The sequence below is a fragment of the Cinclus cinclus genome, chromosome 19, assembly GCF_963662255.1.
Source record: "Cinclus cinclus chromosome 19, bCinCin1.1, whole genome shotgun sequence".
Classification (NCBI taxonomy): domain Eukaryota; kingdom Metazoa; phylum Chordata; class Aves; order Passeriformes; family Cinclidae; genus Cinclus; species Cinclus cinclus.
Window position 1 is genome coordinate 3290112 of NC_085064.1, and position 18562 is coordinate 3308673.

Genomic DNA, 18562 nt, shown 5'->3' on the forward strand with positions numbered 1-18562 from the left:
GTCCAAAAGCATCAACACTTTCCCCCAAGCACCAGAACGTGCCTCAGCTTCCAGCAGAGCTCTGGGATGACTCTGTCATTCCCTGGGGATGGTCACCAGTGTCCCCATGGCTCTGGGATGACTCTGTCATTCCCTGGGGATGGTCACCAGTGTCCCCATGGCCCTGGGATGACTCTGTCATTCCCTGGGGATGGTCACCAGTGTCCCCATGGCCCTGGGATGACTCTGTCATTCCCTGGGGATGGTCACCAGTGTTCCCATGACGCTGGGATGGTTTTTGCCACAATCCCAGACTTGTGGAGCAGACAAGGAGCAGGAGTCTGCCCAAAAATCCCCACAGAGCTGCTGTCACATCCATCCCTGCCCTGCCCAGAGCTGGCTGTGCCAAACTCACCTCCGGGTTTTCTCCTTCAGAACCTCAGAGTGGGTTTGGCTTTGGAAAGCACCGAGGTTAAACAGGATACAGACACTGTACAAATAAAACATCACCCAGGGAAAGGAAGCAGGACCAGAAAACCCTTCCCAGTGCTGACAGAATTGTCTGGAAGGACAGAACACTTAAGCCATGCTTATGTGCTGGGACTGAGAGGACTTTTCCAGCCTAAATAATTTTGTTCTACAGCAGCTGGCTGCAAGGTGATTTTGGAAATGCAGCCAGCCCAAAAACACCCCAGGTGTGCCACAGGTACCGCCCCAAGGCAGAGGGAACAGAGGCTTTGATTTAGGCAGGGGTTGAAGCTGGGTCTACAGAGATATCCCAAAAAAATCTGTCTGACAGGACAAGCACGGTGTGGAATGGGTGGCAGAGGTGGCTGAGGGATGCTGCCCCAGCCTGAAAACAGAGCTGGGAATGTTTTCCCACCCAAATCTGTGCCTGGGCGAGTGCCAGGGCTCTGAGCTGGGGATTCTGAGTAATGAGACATTGATGGGGTGGGAAAACAACTCAGCTGTACCAGAGAGCAGATCCTCATGGGGGAAATCATCACTCCCTTGGAATGCCAGAGGAGCAGAAACCATCACAGGGGGACATCCCTCACCTGGAGAGAGGGCTCAGACATGGCAGAGGGTGCATGAGGAGATATCACGTCCTGTGTTTGGAAAAGCAGCCAGCCAGGAGGAGGGAAGGTGCCACCAGCATGAATATTTAATGTTTTGCTTTCAGTGGGGACAGCAGAATCAACACAAGTCCAGGGAGGCAAAAATTAGGGGGAGCCACACAAAGAGCTGGAAAGACAACCTGGACCCCAAGCTTTTATCCCTGGAGTTTTGGCAGCTCCCCTACAACCCTGCCCAACTTCTGCAATTACAGAATTATCATCACAGAATTATGGGATATCAGGTTCAAGGATCATCAGGTCTAAGCTTTTTTTCTTCTTTTTTCTTTTTTTTTTTTTTGGGGGGGGGTGATTCCTATCCTCAAAGAGCCTGAGGATTTATCAGGACATCAGTATAAATAAAAAGCCCCACAACATCATTTCCTTACAGATGAGGAAGGGCAAAGGATTCGGGGTGCACACAGAATTCCCTGGAGAGCAGTGGGAACAAGCAGGAAAGCTGCAATTCCCTTCCCAGGGAAGCTGCTGCATCCCTGCCATGCACAGCCGGGAAGAAATCCAAGCTAAGATTCCTCCTTGACTCCCCAGCCCATCCTTCCCTGACAGACATTCCCTCCCTACCAAGCTCAATCCCATTTTTCCCCATTAACAGCTGGTCCTTCCTGCTGCAAATCCCAAAATTTGGGGTCACCCTTTAGGGGTTGCCTTTCAGCTCCTGCTCTGGCTGTGGTGGGACTGAGACAAGAATTCCTCTGTCACTTCAGCTCTGGGTTTGACCCTGGGGATAAAGGAGGGAAGGGACACAATTCCAGCATCTGGAAAAGCACAGGATGACATTTCCAACCATTTGTGAACAGGGGGAAGTGGTGGTTTTGGTGTTTTTCCACCAATCCTTGCAGCCCAGCACCACTCAGCACACTGAGGAGTTAAAGGCACTGTGAGAGAAATGAGGGGGGAAAAAAATTTAGGAACCTGGAGACAAGGCAGATGCTGAGTTATCAGTATATTTTACCCTGTATTTTAAGAAGATTGATTCCTACATGAAGCATTTTGATGCTGTCCTCATCACCAAATAAGCAATATATGAACAACTTGGTACTGGGCTTAAAAGTGATCTGAGCACATTTTTCTGTGCCCTCATTTGTAACCCGGAGGGAAGGGAGATTTTCCATGGCTACAGGAAAAGAAATGTTGTTCTTATTAATGCAAAGAGGTCACTCAGAGTGACCGATTCATGAGTATGCTGAGAGATTATTCCAGAGCAAGGAGAAGGGAGAAATCATCCTAGAAAATGCAACATCAGCTGCATGCAGGACTCCAGAGTGTTTGGAAAGGGCTCTGCCCTTTTCCTGGCTCCTCCTGCCCAAACCCACCAGGATGTGGATGCAGAAAAGATCCAGCTGTAAGCCCATGCACAAATCATTGAATAATTTAATATAAACCCCAGGATATTACAGCTCAAAAGCAGCTCCTGCCTCACACCCATCCCTTCCCTCCACCCTGGGAGCCCTTACAGGTTATTTCACCTCCAGGGCTCCCCAGTGATTATTCCCAACCAGGCCTGACTTCCCAGAAGAATTTTCTACATTTTCCTGTGTCAGTTGACCCTGCACAGACCTGGCCTACCTGTCTGTACCAGCACTCCCTCCACGGTCATCCCTGGCTCCAAAAAACAAGAAGGAAAGTGTGGAAATTCCCCAAAATCAATTTCTTGAGCCACTTTTGATATTCATCCTCAGAGAACACAGTTCAGTTTTCTCAGAAGCTCCCTCTCATCCCCCACACCTATTTTTAGACTTTTCAGTGACTAAAAATGGAGTTTGGGCATTTTACCACCATCAGAAATATCATCAACCTGACCCCAACAAAACCCCAAATCCCACCCTGGGCTCCGGAGCCAAAGCAAAGACTGGGGCAGATTTCACTCCCCCAAAAGCAGATGTTTCAGCTTAATCCATGGAAAACTTCATCCCAGGCCACAAAAATGGGGCAGCTCTGCAGCAGCAGAGGCTCAGCTATTTGCAGGCTCTGCTCCTTTTAGCAGCACGGCTGTTCAGTATTTGGGATGTTCAGGATTTGGGATGGGCGTCCCCAGGGCAAGGAGGGCCCCGGATTGTCTGGCCAAGGCTTTGGAGAAGGAGCTGCAGGCAGAGAAACCCTGCTGGGTTCTCAGAGCCCTCAGAACATCTTTAACTCAGGCTCTGACTGTCTCAGAGCATCCCGGGCTTTATTGGGCTGGATTTTGAACCCCTTCGACTGAGGAACCCAAAGTTCTTTATGGGTATTTCCTCACCCAAAACAAGCTCTGGTTCCTGTTTCACAGGAAATATCTGGATCAGTTTGGTGTTACTCCTGTTGCCATAAGAAATCCCACTGCGTTTTCCTGCCCTGAATCCCACCCAGGACTGTAAAATGCTGGAAAAATTCCCAAAAACTTCCATGGGCAGCAAAGGCAACGTGTCAAGAGCAGCATCAGGAAGAGAAGAAGGGAGTTTTTGCAATTTGTGACTGATGATGCTGTGCAGAACACCTTTAACTCAGGCTCTGACTGTCTCAGAGCATCCCAGGCTTTATTGGGCTGGGTTTTGAACCCCTTCAGCTGAGAAACCCCAAGTTCTTTATGGGCATTTCCACACCCAAACCAAGCTCTGGTTCCTGTTTCACAGGAAATATCTGGATCAGTTTGGATCAGTTATCCCCGTTGCCATAAGAAATCCTGCTCAGGACTGTAAAATGCTGGAAAAACACCCAAAAAAACTTCCATGGGCAGCAAAGAGCAGCAGCAGGAAGAGAAGAAGGGAAGTTTTGTAATTCGGGAGCGATGCTCCTTCCGTGCCCAAATTCCCAAAATCACCAGAGGCTGCTCCCGGCCCTGGATCCACCCCCAGCTCCACGTAGACCAAGGCAGTGCTGCAAGAGCCTGAGGCACAGCCAGGGAGCCAAAAAAAAATCCCATTTCTGCCCAACCACGGGGCTCTGGGCCAGGAGAAAACTCAGAGGGTCAGAGCAGAGCCCTGGGATGATTTTTCAGAATCGCTCAAGTTGGAAAAGACCTTCAGGAACAGCGAGCCCAAGCAGAATTCCCAGCACAGAGAGCAGGGCTGTGTTTGGGATTTGGGGATGAAGGGTCACGTGCAGCATCCTTAGGGATGGTTGTCCAAGGCCTGGGAGCACCTTGGCTTTGCTGTCCTGCTGTAGGGGTGAGAGGCTGATCCTGCCCAGCCTTTCTTTCCCTGCTGTGGGAATGTCTGCGGCTGGAAAAGAGTGTGCCTGCTCCCTCCAGCCTCACAGCTTCCTGATATAGCTCCTTAACTGCAGAGCACTGGGGAAAAAATGGATATTTCCACAGCAGATATGGCCCTCGTTGTTTTGCTCTTCTGCATCCTGCAGGGATTCAGGATTTGAAGGGAGGAAAAAAAAAAAAATTCAAAAATCCAGAGCTAGTTTGGATCTGTTGGCTCCTCCTCCCATCCCAGCTCCTGAGGTCAGCAGGGAAAGCATCCAAGAGTTGCAGAAAAGCCAGATTGTTTTAATTTAAACATTTGAGAGAGGCAGAGCGAGGGACTTTCTCCCCCCAAGTGCACAGGACGTGATAATGTTCCTCTCCCGATGCAGGCAAGCCCTGCTGAGAGAACATTCCTCGCACTTTTCCATCGGATCCCGAATGCCAGAGGGATAAATCCGCTTCCCTCTCCCGCCCTGGGGGCTCTCTTGGAGCACAGACACCACGGGGGGACTCTCAGGGACCTGTCACACCAGGCAGGAATGAGGAGAACATCAGGATGAGCGTTTGGGATGCAGGGAGATCCTTCAAGGAATGCTCAGCTCTCCACTGAGCAGCCCCCAGGCAGCAGATCCTGTGTTTGAGGCATGGACAGCCTCGTATTTTCCAAGGAAAACCCTTCAAGGGGCGTTTCCAGGGATGCTTGCGCCCTGCTTCCATGGAATCACACCCCAGCTCTGGTCCCACCATCTCTCACCCTCCTCATCCCCCTGCAGAAATCCTAGATTTCCATGGAATACCAGCACAAAGGTTATAACCCAAATATTTCACCCCAAACCAGGCACAGCTCCCCAAAATCTGCCCTCAGGCAGCACCACCCCCCTCACCCTCCAAGCCCAAACCATTCCATGACTCCATTGCATCACCAGAAAACCAGTCCCAGCTCCCAGGCATTTGATATCCACTGGAATTCTGGCGGAATTTTTGGCCACCTCAGATCAAAGCTGAGCTGGCAAATTAATTTGCAAAGTTGTTTATGGAAATTAGCCCCAATTAGAGGGACGAGGAAAAGGGTTGGCTTTGGCTCCCGACTGAAGGTGTGTTTTGAAGGAGCAGAATAAATCAGGATTCTGAAACTGTCGCTCTTTTTCAGAGGAATATCTATTTTACTCCAGCAGAGTGACTTCAGAACTGAAAAATCCAATAGCTAGAAATCAAAAATTTCAATATTCCCCTGTACTTTCAGCGTTCAAATGCTGCCAAAACCCCAAAGGAGTGCTGGACAATGTGCAGGGTTGTGCTGTGGCAGCACACCACAATCCCAAATGCACCGAGGCTGTTTCCTTGCCAGGAAGGGAAAAGCAACGAGCCAGATTGATAAACCCAGAGGAGGGTGTAAAAAAAGGAAACCCACAGGTACACGAGGCCAGGATTTAAACTCCACCCTATTAAAAAAGCATCAACAAGCCCCGAACTCCTTCTGTGCCCTGGCCACTGCTGCTGCTGCAGTGCAGTTCCAGCAGCAATGGAAGGGAAAGGCTCTGGCCAGGTCCCCAGCCCATCCCACCCCTCAGCCCTTCCACATTCCCATTCCCAGGGCTCTGCCAGTGCTTCCCCAGCTGCCTGGGGCTCGCTGCATCGGGATTTGAGCAGGAGATTCAAAAAAGCTTCATTCACAAATGGGCATTTGCAAAGGGCTGGGCAGGGCACGGGGCTGGGCCCAGCTCCAGGTGCCCTCAGATCCAGGGAGTCACTGCTCCAGTCCTTCCCTGGGATGCTGCAGGGAGAGATGGGGACCCCACCACTCCAAATCCCACCATTTTAGGGATAATCATGGAATCACACAATGGTTTGGGTTGGCAGGGGCCTTAAGCTTGTCCAGGGACACCTTCCACTATCCCAGGTCACTCCAGCCTGGCTTGGGACACTTCCAGGGATCCAGGGGCAGCCACAGATTCTCTGGGCACCCTGTGCCAGGGGCTCAACATCCTCAGAGGGAAGAATTCCTTCCCATTATCAATCCAATCTAATCCAATCCAATCCAACCCAATCCAACCCAATCCAACCCAACCCAATCCAATCCTGCCCTCTGGCAGCTTGGACCCCTTCTCCTTTGTCCTTTCCCTGTGTCCTTGTCCCCAGTCCCCCTCCAAGAGCACCTTCACCCCACCCTGCTCTAAAATTCTGGCTGAGCATCAGGAATTTCCACCTGGATGTGGCGGAATTGTTTCCTTCTGGGTACCAGTGGCTGTACAGGAGAGCAGGAGCAGCCAACCCTCCCCTGTTCCTCCTCCTGTTTGCTTTCCAGGACAGCAGCACAGAGCCCAACTTCTCCAGAGCATCACCCGGATTTCCCAGTGCAGCTCCAGCTTCCAGAGCCCAGCTCCAGCCCCTCGCTGGTGTTTTTTAGCTTCTTGAACACTCCAGCCCCTCGCTGGTGTTTTTTAGATTCTTGAACACTCCAGCCCCTCGCTGGTGTTTTTTGGATTCTTGAACACTCCAGCCCCTCGCTGGTTTTGTGTTTTTAGGTTCTTGAACACTCCAGCAGATCCCAGCCAAGATTTCCTCTCACAACTCCCTGCGAGTCCAGCGCAGCAGAGCTGGCACCGGCTGAAACACCTCCCTTGGAAGCTCCTTTTTCCCCATTTCTCCTGAGCAGAATGACACTTGTGTTCACTGTGACTCATCTCCTTGACCTTTCCATTCACTTTTAATGGTGCAAGCTGGAAATAAGGGCACCCAAACAATGCTTGCATTATTCAGCTGGTGAACTGCAGCCCTCGGAGCAGATCTCTCCCCTGCAGCACACAAGAGCACACACAGTAGGTATCTCGTTCCAGCACATCTAGCATGAAAAAAACCCACAATAAAATAAAATAAAATCAAATCCAACAAACTCACTGCTTAATTTGTATTTGTGAGTTGAATGAGCTGCACTAAAAAAAAATAATAATAATAAAAAAATACCCAGCGTATAACGCTGCAGGAGGATGAGAGATCCTGGGAAACTGGCAGTGTCATCTCCAGGAATTCAGCTGCAGTGAATTCTTACTCCAGTATTGTCTTGGAAACAAAAAAAGGGGTGGAGGGAGGAAAAGCAGAGGAGGAGAGGCCAGCCAGGCTCATGAGCTCAGGCAGAGCGTGGCTCCTTCCTGAATTTCCTTACTCAGAACCAGCAGCTCCAGCTGATGGACAAAATCCTGTCCCTAAATCTGACAGTGCTGAGCAGACCCCTCAGTGACCTCTCCTTTCCCACCCAGCTCCTTCCTGAGAGCTGCAAACTCCCCTCCTTTGCAAGCTGGGGCAGCAAGAGAAGAAAAAAATAAATTAAAAAAGGCCTGGAAGCAGTTTGCTGAGAAGCTGAGCCCAGGAAACACTTTTTGCTTAATTTATTTATTCTGAAAGAATTCCTGTGGCCATGGCTAGGGAGACACAGCTGAGTCCAGGCAGGGATGGCACACAGGGTCACCCTCAGCTGGTAGGTAAATATGTATTAATGATCTGTATAGTAAATAAATTTAATAAGATATGTATAAAATACGAAGTTAAGGTAAGATAATTCTGGTGTTTGTTGAGCTGAAGGAGAACAAGAGGCCCCTAAACATCCAGCCCATCCCTCTTTAGGAAAACAACTCCAAATTTCCTTTACAGATCTAATTGGAAGGATTCTCAGAGCAGCCAATAAACAGCACAGTGGTCTTGACACATCTGTAAAAAACCTGTCCAAAATCTAAAGAAAAAGTCCAAATAACCTCCTGGATTTGCTGTTTGAGGGGCACTGGTGTGGCCCAACAAGAAGAAAAGCATTTTTAAAGTATAAAAACATTATTAAAGATGAACTCCAGTTCATCACAATCCCACACCTCTGCACATCCCACTCCTACCTGCACCCCAAAAAGTTTTGGTTTATTTTCCCAGTAAACTGAAGGATTTTTGTGGCTGCCCAAGCAATCCTCTGCCCCAAATTTCCTTTCTAGATCTAATTCAAAGGATTCCGAGAGCAGCCAATAGAACAGCACAGTGATCTTGGTATAATCTGTTAAAAAAAAATAATCGAAACACAAAATCCAAATAACCTCCTGGATTTGCTGTGAGGGGCACTGGTGTTGCCTAACAGGAAAAAAAAAATTCCCAAGGAGGAAAAGCATTTTTAAAGTAGAAAGAATCAATCACCAACACAACCTGAGGCACAGGGATGGAAGGAGGCTCCTGGAGCTGCTGAAAACACAGATTTTATTGGAGCATCAGCAATAAAATCGTGTTCAAGCACACCCCCAGGGCCAGGTTCCACACAGGGATGCAGGATCAGCCCCCAGGACATTGAAAATCCAGGGATTTGACTGAGGACTGGGAGAAAATCCACAGCAGAGTTTAGGAATGAGCCCTGATGCAGCTTTTCCACTCACTCAATCCCCAAACTCTCCTTTTTCTCTCAGCCTTATTACACAAACTTGAAGAAAAACTCTGTTGTAAATACATTAATACAACTTTCCTCCTTTTAAAAAATGACATCTCGTCTTTGTGAAAGCTTCCAGATGATGTTAAGAATCCTCTTGGCTTCTGGAAAGAAAAAAAAAAAAAAAAAACCAAAAAAAAAACAGAGCCCAGACTTGGAGCAACCGACCTCAAAAATGCCTTTTGTGTAGTTCTTTCATTTATTTATTTTAGTTCCACAGATTTTCCAGACACGTCCACAGAGAAACCACGACATCATTTGGATGCTTCAGCCAGTGCTAGGCTGAATTTCAAGAGCCTTGGGACTTGCCAACAGTAACCAGTGGTTAATTATACCACGTTGCCAACCCAATTTTTTCCATATAACATTAGGTTTCAACAAAATGTTTCCATTCTTTCATGTCTCAACCTTTTTAATTTTTTGTTGCTTTTGTTGTTCCCCTGGTTTTGCTCGTTCTTGCTATCCTCAGTGTTGCTTTTTTTCACACAAAGGTTTAATTGTGTTTTTAAGGGCTGGAAATTCAGTTCCTATCATATCAGATTTTGTGGGAAGAGTAAAATACTGGATATAAAGCTAGGCCAGGGTGGAAGTGAAGAAACTTCTCCCAAGGAAGAGAGGAGGGAAAAGGAAAAGGAATTCACTGTGGGAAGGGAAGAGGGGAAGGGGAAGAGGGGAGAAGGGGAAGGGGAAAAGGGGAAGGGGAGAAGGGGAAGGGGAGAAGGGGAAGGGGAGAAGGGGAAGGGGAGAAGAGGAAGGGGAAAAGGGGAAGGGGAAAAGGGGAAGGGGAAAAGGGGAAGGGGAAAAGGGGAAGGGGAAAAGGGGAAGGGGAAAAGGGGAAGGGGAAAAGGGGAAGGGGAAAAGGGGAAGGGGAAAAGGGGAAGGGGAAAAGGGGAAGGGGAAAAGGGGAAGGGGAAAAGGGGAAGGGGAAAAGGGGAAGGGGAAAAGGGGAAGGGGAAAAGGGGAAGGGGAAAAGGGGAAGGGGAAAAGGGGAAGGGGAAAAGGGGAAGGGGAAAAGGGGAAGGGGAAAAGGGGAAGGGGAAAAGGGGAAGGGGAAAAGGGGAAGGGGAAAAGGGGAAGGGGAAAAGGGGAAGGGGAAAAGGGGAAGGGGAAAAGGGGAAGGGGAAAAGGGGAAGGGGAAGAGGGGAAGGGGAAGAGGGGAAGGGGAAGAGGGGAAGGGGAAGAGGGGAAGGGGAAGAGGGGAAGGGGAAGAGGGGAAGGGGAAGAGGGGAAGGGGAAGAGGGGAAGGGGAAGAGGGGAAGGGGAAGAGGGGAAGGGGAAGAGGGGAAGGGGAAGAGGGGAAGGGGAAGAGGGGAAGGGGAAGAGGGGAAGGGGAAGAGGGGAAGGGGAAGAGGGGAAGGGGAGAAGGGGAAGGGGAGAAGGGGAAGGGGAGAAGGGGAAGGGGAGAAGGGGAAGGGGAGAAGGGGAAGGGGAAAAGGGGAAAGGGAGAAGGGGAAGGGGAAAAGGGGAAAGGAAGAGGGGAAGGGAAGAGGGGCAGGGAGTGCCTTTGATGGCATCAGCACTCCTTGGGCTGCTGATCCAAGGGAAATGCTCTTTTTTTCGGGAACAGCATCTCCCACACCACACCAGTACTGCTTATATCCACCAGCCTTGTCATACATCCAAGAGAATGGATTCCACCCAAACATTCCACCCAAACCAGAATCTGAAATCCCAGAATTTACACGGCCAGATCGCCCTGAACTCCAGAAGCTCAGGTGTGCACACCCCCCTGACACTGATTTTTCTGTGGGACCAATCCTGCGGATCAAATCTGACCCAATTCCACCTGTTCAAGGCCTCAGCATTCCCAAAAATATCCTGGACAGCAACAACTCACAGCAGAGTCCTAAATATGGGATGGGAAGTCTGTGCTGGATAAAAGCATGGAGCAGAGGGGAAGAATTCTTTCCCCATATGAAAAACCCTTCAGGTGTGTTTTGGGATTTATTCCTGGTTTATTTCCCAGAGAATTCTGCTCACTTTAACCAGCACTTCCCATTTACCAAAATCTGGGTATTACAAACTGACAGCCTCGTTTTCCACAGGAGCCAAACAATATTTTACACTTTTCTCAGCCAAATGATCCATTTTAAAGGACAACGGCTGCATCCTGAGGGTCAAACTCCAGAGCTGGGTGAGTGTGGACAGAGTGGATGAAATTCCAGATTTATCCTGGTATCCTGAGTTCCCCTGTCCTAGGGGCTGCTCAATTCCAAGTTAACTCCCATGACAGCAGAGTGCCAGCTCTAGATGGAACAGCTCATCCCAAAGGGTCTGAAAAGGGCTCAGAGCCCCTTCAAGTGTCAACAACAAAATTCGTGAGGGGCTTTGGATGAGGGGGAATGGCTTTAAACTGACAGAAAGTAGCTTTGGAGTGGATATAGGGAAGCAATTCCTGGCTGGGAGGGTGGGCAGGCCCTGGCACAGGGTGCCCAGAACAGCTGTGGATGCCCCTGCATCCCTGGAAGGGTCCAAGGCCAGGCTGGACAGGGCCAGAAAGCCCCAAAATTTCTGTGAAAGCATCCCCAGCTCTTAGCTGCCTGCAGTTTTCCCAAATGCAGATTCCCACATTTCCACAGGCACTGCCACCCATCCAGCACCACTTTGGGAAGGGCAGAATCCAGATCCAGCAGGTCCAGGAATCAGGACACGAGACAAAAAGTGATTACTGAGAGAATTAAAAGCCAATTTTAACTCCCCAGCAGATAAACCCTTTGGAGTGAGGAGCACTTTCCTGGAAAGCACTCCCAGATTTTCCTGTAGCCCAAACAAAACTCAAAACATTTTTAAATGCCACTTCACACTGGGCACGTTCCACAGCAATCCCTGCTGCTCCTCTGTCTCATCTTAGAAATGAAATCTAACTCAAAGCAGGAGTGAGAACGCAGATCCTGAGCCCTGGGGACAGGGGGACTCAGATGGACAGACAGCTCCAGGAGCTGAGCACAGGGCAGAGGAAAAGCAGGCGGGCACTGCCAAGGCTGATGGGGACATCTCTGTGCCACCCAGAGCCTCTGGGACAGCGACAAAAATAAAAGGAGGAATAGAAAATCTCCTGCCGAATGAAAGCTGTGATTTGGTGGTGATTTGGTGGCAGGGTGGTGGTCAAAGGTTGAGCTCAATGATCTTGGGAGTCTTTTCTAACCTGGGGGTTCTGTGCTGAGCACTTGCTGCAGGGAAAAGGAGCCCAGGTGAACTCCCCAGGTAAACCAGGGGTGTCCCACCCCCACACCTGCATCACTCTGAGGTGCCAGAGCAGATTTTTGGGTCCCCCCTCAAATCGGAGAGATGTCAGCACAACCCCTGCAGCGCTGCCCTCAGCTCACCAGAGACAGGCACCCACCTGTTTAATTGAACTTAATTCAATTAAATCTCTATTTCAAAAAGGAATCAACCTGAAAAATTCCATCTCCCTAAAGGGCAGGGACAGCACCCATTTAAAATAAGGATTCACAACCCCTTTCCAGCCCCTCCTGATTCCTCCTAGGGCACACACTAAGCACTAGAAACAACACCAAAGCAGTTTTTTCATTTAAACCTGCCATTAAAAACATGTTCTGGTCGGAGCCAGCTAAGTCCTCACTGCTGTCCCTGCCTGCACACCAAAAACCAGCAACTCACCAGCAGGTTTTGCCTTAGAGTAAACCCCAAGAGACGAAATGGGATTTGAAGTGGGATTCCTCCCATTCCCAAAGCTGGAGGAAACTGAGAGGATCAGCTCCTCACCATTCCCTGAAATCAGGGAATTCTCAGCTCAGAGTTTTCCCCCTGTTCCCTGGAAGGAGAGGACAAGAGCTCTGCTGTCCCCTGGCCAGGGCAGGTCCCACAGCTGGGTGCTTTTAATTCCAAATTCCCATTGCAGCCTGGCAGTGCACTGACAGCATAATCCAGCTTTTACAGGGGAAGTTGGAGCTGCCATCCATTCCACACTTATAAAGTCAGATTTCTTCCTGTAAAACAATATCAACGCTTTTGATTGGCAAAGTATTAAAAAAAAAAATCAAAAAACCCCCTTGCTTTTAACTGGCTGGATAATTTTATTTATTTTTTTTTTAGCTCGTTTAGGTGACTGGGGAAGAGCCAAGGGGAGAAGCAACAGCTGGTAACAGGATACTGCATAATTTCCAGCGTTTTTTATTTTAGTTTGGATCCTAATTACTTCTTGCCACTAAAGGAAACTGCTGCATCCAAAAAGTTCCACTCAGAAACCCGATTCGGTTTTTGCAGGGATTTGTAAAAGCAGAGACGGGTTCCAGCTTTGTCTGTGGGTTCGATTTTTGGTGTGACATCATCTGTGCAAATATGGGAAAATCTGAGCTGGATGGGCAGTGGTGGGAGGCAGCTTTGGCATTGTTATTTCCCTGTTATTCGCTGGAAATCTTCTGTGCCAGGTTTACAGATTACAGGGATGTTTCACCTCTCCGCTCAGAGAAACCAACTATCCTGGAACTAAAACACGCTCTGAGCTGCAATAAAACCAAAGACAACGTGGAAAAGTTTAAAATAAATAAATAAATAAATAAAAGCCACCAAGACCATTAGTCAATGCCATCAGCAGCCCCAATCTGGCTCCTCCCTCATCCAAATGATTTGATGTCCTATTAGGCGGCTCATTAGGAAAACTCAAAGCTTTTCACCACAAGAGTCATTCCTCAGAGCTGCACGCTGGCCCCACGAGAGCTCCCAGCCATCCTCTGCCCCAAAAAACTGCTCCCAAAAAATCACCTGGGAACTTTGAGAAGCTCTTTGGGAGCGGTCTGGAGGATGAGCACAGACAGGGAAGTGCCTGAGGATGCTTTGGAAGCGCTAAAGCGGCAGCACGGGCAAAAGTGAAAGGAGAAAAATGTTTGTTTTTTTTCTTTGAAACAGGGAGGTCTGGCGATAATTGAATTTTCAGCTGATACAAAGTACCCGAGCAGGCGGCCTGACAAGAGGAGCTGGTGTCATTCCAGAGCTCTGAGAGCTGGAAATCGCCTCCACCATCCCAATTCCTCTGCAGGAGAAGCTCTGGGATCTCCCACTGCCCCCAGCTTTCCCTGCAGGGATGTTCAGGACATTTTATTCACTGAGTTTTCCACCCTGCTCAGCCTCCACAAGCAAAGCCTTAATGGAAGCATTCCTCCAACGCCCACCTCTTCTTCCTTAAGGTCATTTGAAGAGCCCAGAAATGAAAATAATTCGCAACCCCGCTGTTTTACACAGAGAATCCCACTGGTGTTTGTGCTGGGACAAACCCTGCACTCCCCTCTGCCAGCGCTTCCCAGGGCAAAACCACCCCGAAAACACAAAATTCTGCCGGGGAAGCTGAATCCCAGACAGCCCAGCTCTCCAGGGCACTTCTGGGCTTCTCAAATTACCCTTGAAGAACTCGAGTTTAACTTTTCAGATTTCCAAAACTCAGCCGACAAAATGCTGCTCCGCGGTGGCTCCCCCAGAAATCCAACACAAACAGAGCTCGGCGGAGTTTGTTCACTACCAACAGGGAAAAGGCTCTGCAAACACACAGAAAACTTCGCCAGCAGCCCCCCAAAATCTCCCTCTGCCCTGGCATTTCCCAGCCCACCCGGGGAAGGCAGAAATTTGGGAAGCGGAGCTCTGGAAACGAACTGCACGTCCCCAAAGGGAAGCAGAAATGTGTTTAGTCCCTCTTCTGCGCGGTTAAAGGAGGGAGGGGTGGAAATGACATTCCAGTGGTTTTCTGTGCTGCTGCACATCTGGAAGTTCTGAGCTTCCTCCTGCTGCACTCAGCCCCAGTTTTAGGGAGAAACCCTGCGGGATTGGGGTTGGTGAAGGGGCAGCGAGCTTTGGGGTCCCCGAGCAGCTCCAAAGCTTTTGTGTCCCGAGCTTTGATGTGCGGAGGGAGAGCAGATTCCTGCGGGACAAAAAAAAAACCAAAAAAACAAAAAAACAACCCAACAAAACTTTCTGCTGTTCAAGGAGGAGGAACTACGCAAGCCCGGAGGTTTCCAGGGAACTAAATATACATTCACATATATATCCACAGCGAGATAGAAAGAACCAGAGCCTCCAGAAACTCATCCCCGACTTTTCCTCCGGAAAAAAAACCAACAAAAAAACAAAACAAGCAGCCCGGCAAGAGGCAGTTCTTGCTCCAAGAAAGGCGAATAAAGAATTGTTTTAAGATTTTTCCCCTTTTACGGGCCCCCTGACAAATGGCATTCAGAGACTCGGGCAGCTAAAGGAGGTTGGGTGGGTTTTGTTGGGTGGTTTTTCTTTTTTTTTTTTTCTTTTTTTTCTTTTTTTTTTTTTGCTGGAATGCACGGGAGGAAGGAAAGCCAAGAGTTTTTGCCCCCACACCAAAACTTCTCCCCCTACCCTCGCCCACTCCTCCACGACCCCCGCAGCATCTCCCACGCGTTTTGGGGGGGGGGTTTGGGGACCCCCCTTACCTGCCCGGCCGAGGGACAGAGCACCCAGCAACACCAGAGCAGCGGGCACCGAGCAGCTCCGTATCCAACTGCGCCTTTTCCACCGCGTGTGCGTATCCATGCTCCCCCCACCAAAAAAAAAAAAAAATTTTCAAAAAAAAAAAAAAATAAAAGGGCACCAGCTCGGGACAACACGAGGCGTGGGGGGGGGGGGGGGAGATTAAAAAAAATTAAAAATCGAAATAAAGTAATTAAAAAGGAATAATAAAAGGAATCCAAGCTGTGTGCAGAAGCGCAGAGCAGGCGCTCAGCCCCCCCGGCACCCCCCCCCCGGGAGCAGCCCTTTATAAAGCCATGGGGCGGGCGGAGGGTGCGGGGGCTCGGCTCCGGCCCTGCCTCGCTCCCGGAAAGTTGGTTTTTTTTTTTTTTTTTTTTTTGGTTTTTTTTTTTTCCCTTCTCTCCCCACACCGCCCTTTTTTCCCCCCTTCTTTTAAACGCGAGGCAGGAGTTTGTCAATCTCGGAGCACAGCAGCAAATCAGGGCCGGGCGGAGCAGCCCCCCCAGCCCGGGCCGGGCCAGCCCCCGCCCCCGCTGCCGCTTCCAGCTGCATGTCCCGGCCCCCAAAAGCGATTTTCATCCTTTTTCCCCCCCACTCTGGAATAGCAGCACAAGGAGTTTTTCCTCTTCTTGCCCTCTGCCGTCTCCTCGCTTCTCCCGGAGTTTTTTGGGAGGGGCAGTGCTGATGTCCCCTCTGCTGCCGGGCGGGGTTGGCCGGGGTCACAGCTGGAGCTGTGACAGGAGGTTGGGGTGGGATATCGGGATGAGGTTTTACACCCAGGAGGTGGTCGGGCACCGGGCAGGCTCCCCAGGGAATGATCCCGGTCCCAAACCTCAGTAACTCCAGCACGGGGTGGGATTCTTGATTGGGCTCGATCCTTGTGGGTCCCTTCCAGCTCAGGGTATTCTGTGATTCCGTCAGATGGGGCTCGTGGAGGTGTGGAAAATGCAAGGATTTGGCAGAAAAAGAGCACGTGCAAAGGGTGAAAGTGCGAACAAGGAGTGGAAAGGGAAGGTGCTTCCCTTCCCAGGAAAGGTGGGAGCTGGGGTGGCAAAATGCACCTCTGGCAGGGAAGGGATGGAAGGGATGGAGAGCTGCTGCTCCTGCTCTGCACACCTGACTGCTCCTGAGGCCACCCCAGCTCCTGGGGCTCTCTGTGTCACTCAGTCCCCCCTTCCCACACCAGTGACCACTGATAAATCACACTGCTAAAACACCCACTTTAAATCTTCTGGCACTGTGGGGCAGCAAAACCAGAACAGCCCTCAGGGCTGGAACTGGATCATCTTTAAGGTCCCTTCTCACTCAAGCCTTTCTCTGATTCTCTAGGAAAATAAATAAATAAATAAATAAAAACTCCAGTTCTTTTCCTATGCCATCCCCATCCCTCAGGTTCCAGGACAGGATAGATCACACTGCCCACAATGCTGCAGACCCCTCTACAAAACCACAATCAGATTAAATGGGGACCAGAGAAGGAAAAACAACAAAATCCAGCCCTTTCCCTTAAATAAATGTTTTGAGGACACTTGCTGGTATCAACACTTTCTCTGCCAGTGCCGTCAAGGACCTGACATCACTGCTGGCACTGCTGATGTCACACTCAGGTGACAGTCCCAGCTCCTTTGGGCTCTCTCATTTTCCCCAGAGCAGTGATGTCACCCCCAGCCCCACACCAGGGCATCCCAACCCTCTCCTCTCTCCCTGCACAGCAGCTTTAAGGCCTTCATCATCCACAAGGGAAAAGCCACTTCCAAGACCTGAATTCCCACCCTCTGCCTACCCCGGACTCCACTTTCTCTGTGGCTTTGGTCAGGCAGGTGCCGTGCCAGGACAGTGAAGGAGTTTGGGATGGCTCATCCCTGTCCCTGATTTTGGCTGTTGGATGGCACCACAATGAGTTTTAGCCATAAGAAAACTTTTTGACCCGGTGGAATGAGAGTTATTTGGATGGATAATCAACATCAAACACATCAAAATCTAAAAGGACAGGAGGCCAAACCCCCTGGATGAAGCAGTAGGAAAGGGATGCTCCCATTCCTCTCAGGGAATGTTCCCTAAGGATTCAGTGGGGAAGAGCTGCAGGAAATCCCCCTTTTCCCCCTGAACCTGCTGGGATACCTTCCCGCAGCTCCCAGCCTCGCTGTGGAACTGGAAAAGCTGGAGCCTGAGCCACCCACAGGAAGAGATTCCCCGCTGAAAGAGGCTTTCAGCAGGCGCAGGTGAGAGGCTGCGAGCCCCGGGGCAGGGGCGGAGGAGCAGCGAGCACGTGTGGGGACGGTGCCAGCGGCACTCCCGGGCAAATCCAGGGATGAAAACCCCTTCCAGGTCTGCCTCTCACGAGGAACCAGGTGACTAGAGGCTGGCAGGAAAAATCTCACCGTGCTCCATCTCCAAGAGGAGCTAGGAGGCGAAATTTTCCAGGGCATCACCTGCACAGCTCTGCAGTCACCTGTGCTGAGCATCCACGGCGTGGAGCCCGAGGTTGGCACCCTCCATCCTCCTTCCTGCTCCAAAATATCCTGGGATTGGCACTGTCCATCCTCTCTCCTGCTCCAAAATATCCTGGGATTGGCACTGTCCATCCTCTCTCCTGCTCCAAAATATCCTGGGATTGGCACTGTCCATCCTCTCTCCTGCTCCAAAATATCCTGGGATTGGCACTGTCCATCCTCTCTCCTGCTCCAAAATATCCTGGGATTGGCACTGTCCATCCTCTCTCCTGCTCCAAAATATCCCGGGATTGGCACTGTCCATCCTCTCTCCTGCTCCAAAATATCCCGGGATTGGCACTGTCCATCCTCTCTCCTGCTCCAAAATATCCCGGGATTGACACTGTCCATCCTCTCTCCTGCTCCAAAATATCCTGGGATTGGCACCATCCATCCTCTCTCCTACTCCAAAATATCCCGGGATTGGCACTGTCCATCCTCTCTCCTACTCCAAAATATCCCAGTATTCCCAGCTGGGCTTTCCCACAGCTCCCAGTTCCTCTGTGGAGCGGCAGCTGTTCCACACCACGGTGGAGATCCTTTCTCTCTCCCCTCCATGTGTTCAGACCGTGAGGTATCCCAAGAATTTGGACTTGGAACCAGGGTGGTGAAAGCACCAGCAGAGCCTGTGGGTTGCAAATCCCCTCCCTTGTCCCTTGGGGTTGGAATTTGATGACCTTTAAGGTCCCATTCTATCCAAATCATTCTGTAATCCTGTGATTCCAAACAATCCCTGATTATGGCACCAAAGTATTCACTCAATCCAGGATTTCCCTGCTCGCCCTGCCAGGTGTGGGGTCCCATTTCAGGATCCTGGCTCTTCCCCTCCCACATTTCTGGCCATACAAGCAGCTCAGTGTTTGGGAACGAGCTCCTGGAAATCCCAAAG

At 50.2% G+C, this 18562-nt stretch overlaps 1 protein-coding gene across 2 annotated transcripts in view; it reads right to left on the reverse strand.

Annotated features, from left to right (window-relative positions):
• COL5A1 (collagen type V alpha 1 chain) overlaps positions 1–15735 on the reverse strand; it is a 139870-nt gene extending 124135 nt beyond the window's left edge. For both annotated transcript variants that reach the window (XM_062505913.1, XM_062505911.1), the window contains exon 1: positions 15145–15735. In XM_062505913.1, the coding sequence (XP_062361897.1) occupies positions 15145–15244 (100 nt within the window). In that variant the 5' untranslated portion in view covers positions 15245–15735. The remainder of the gene's footprint in view (positions 1–15144) is intronic.
• Positions 15736–18562: the final 2827 nt, after the last annotated feature.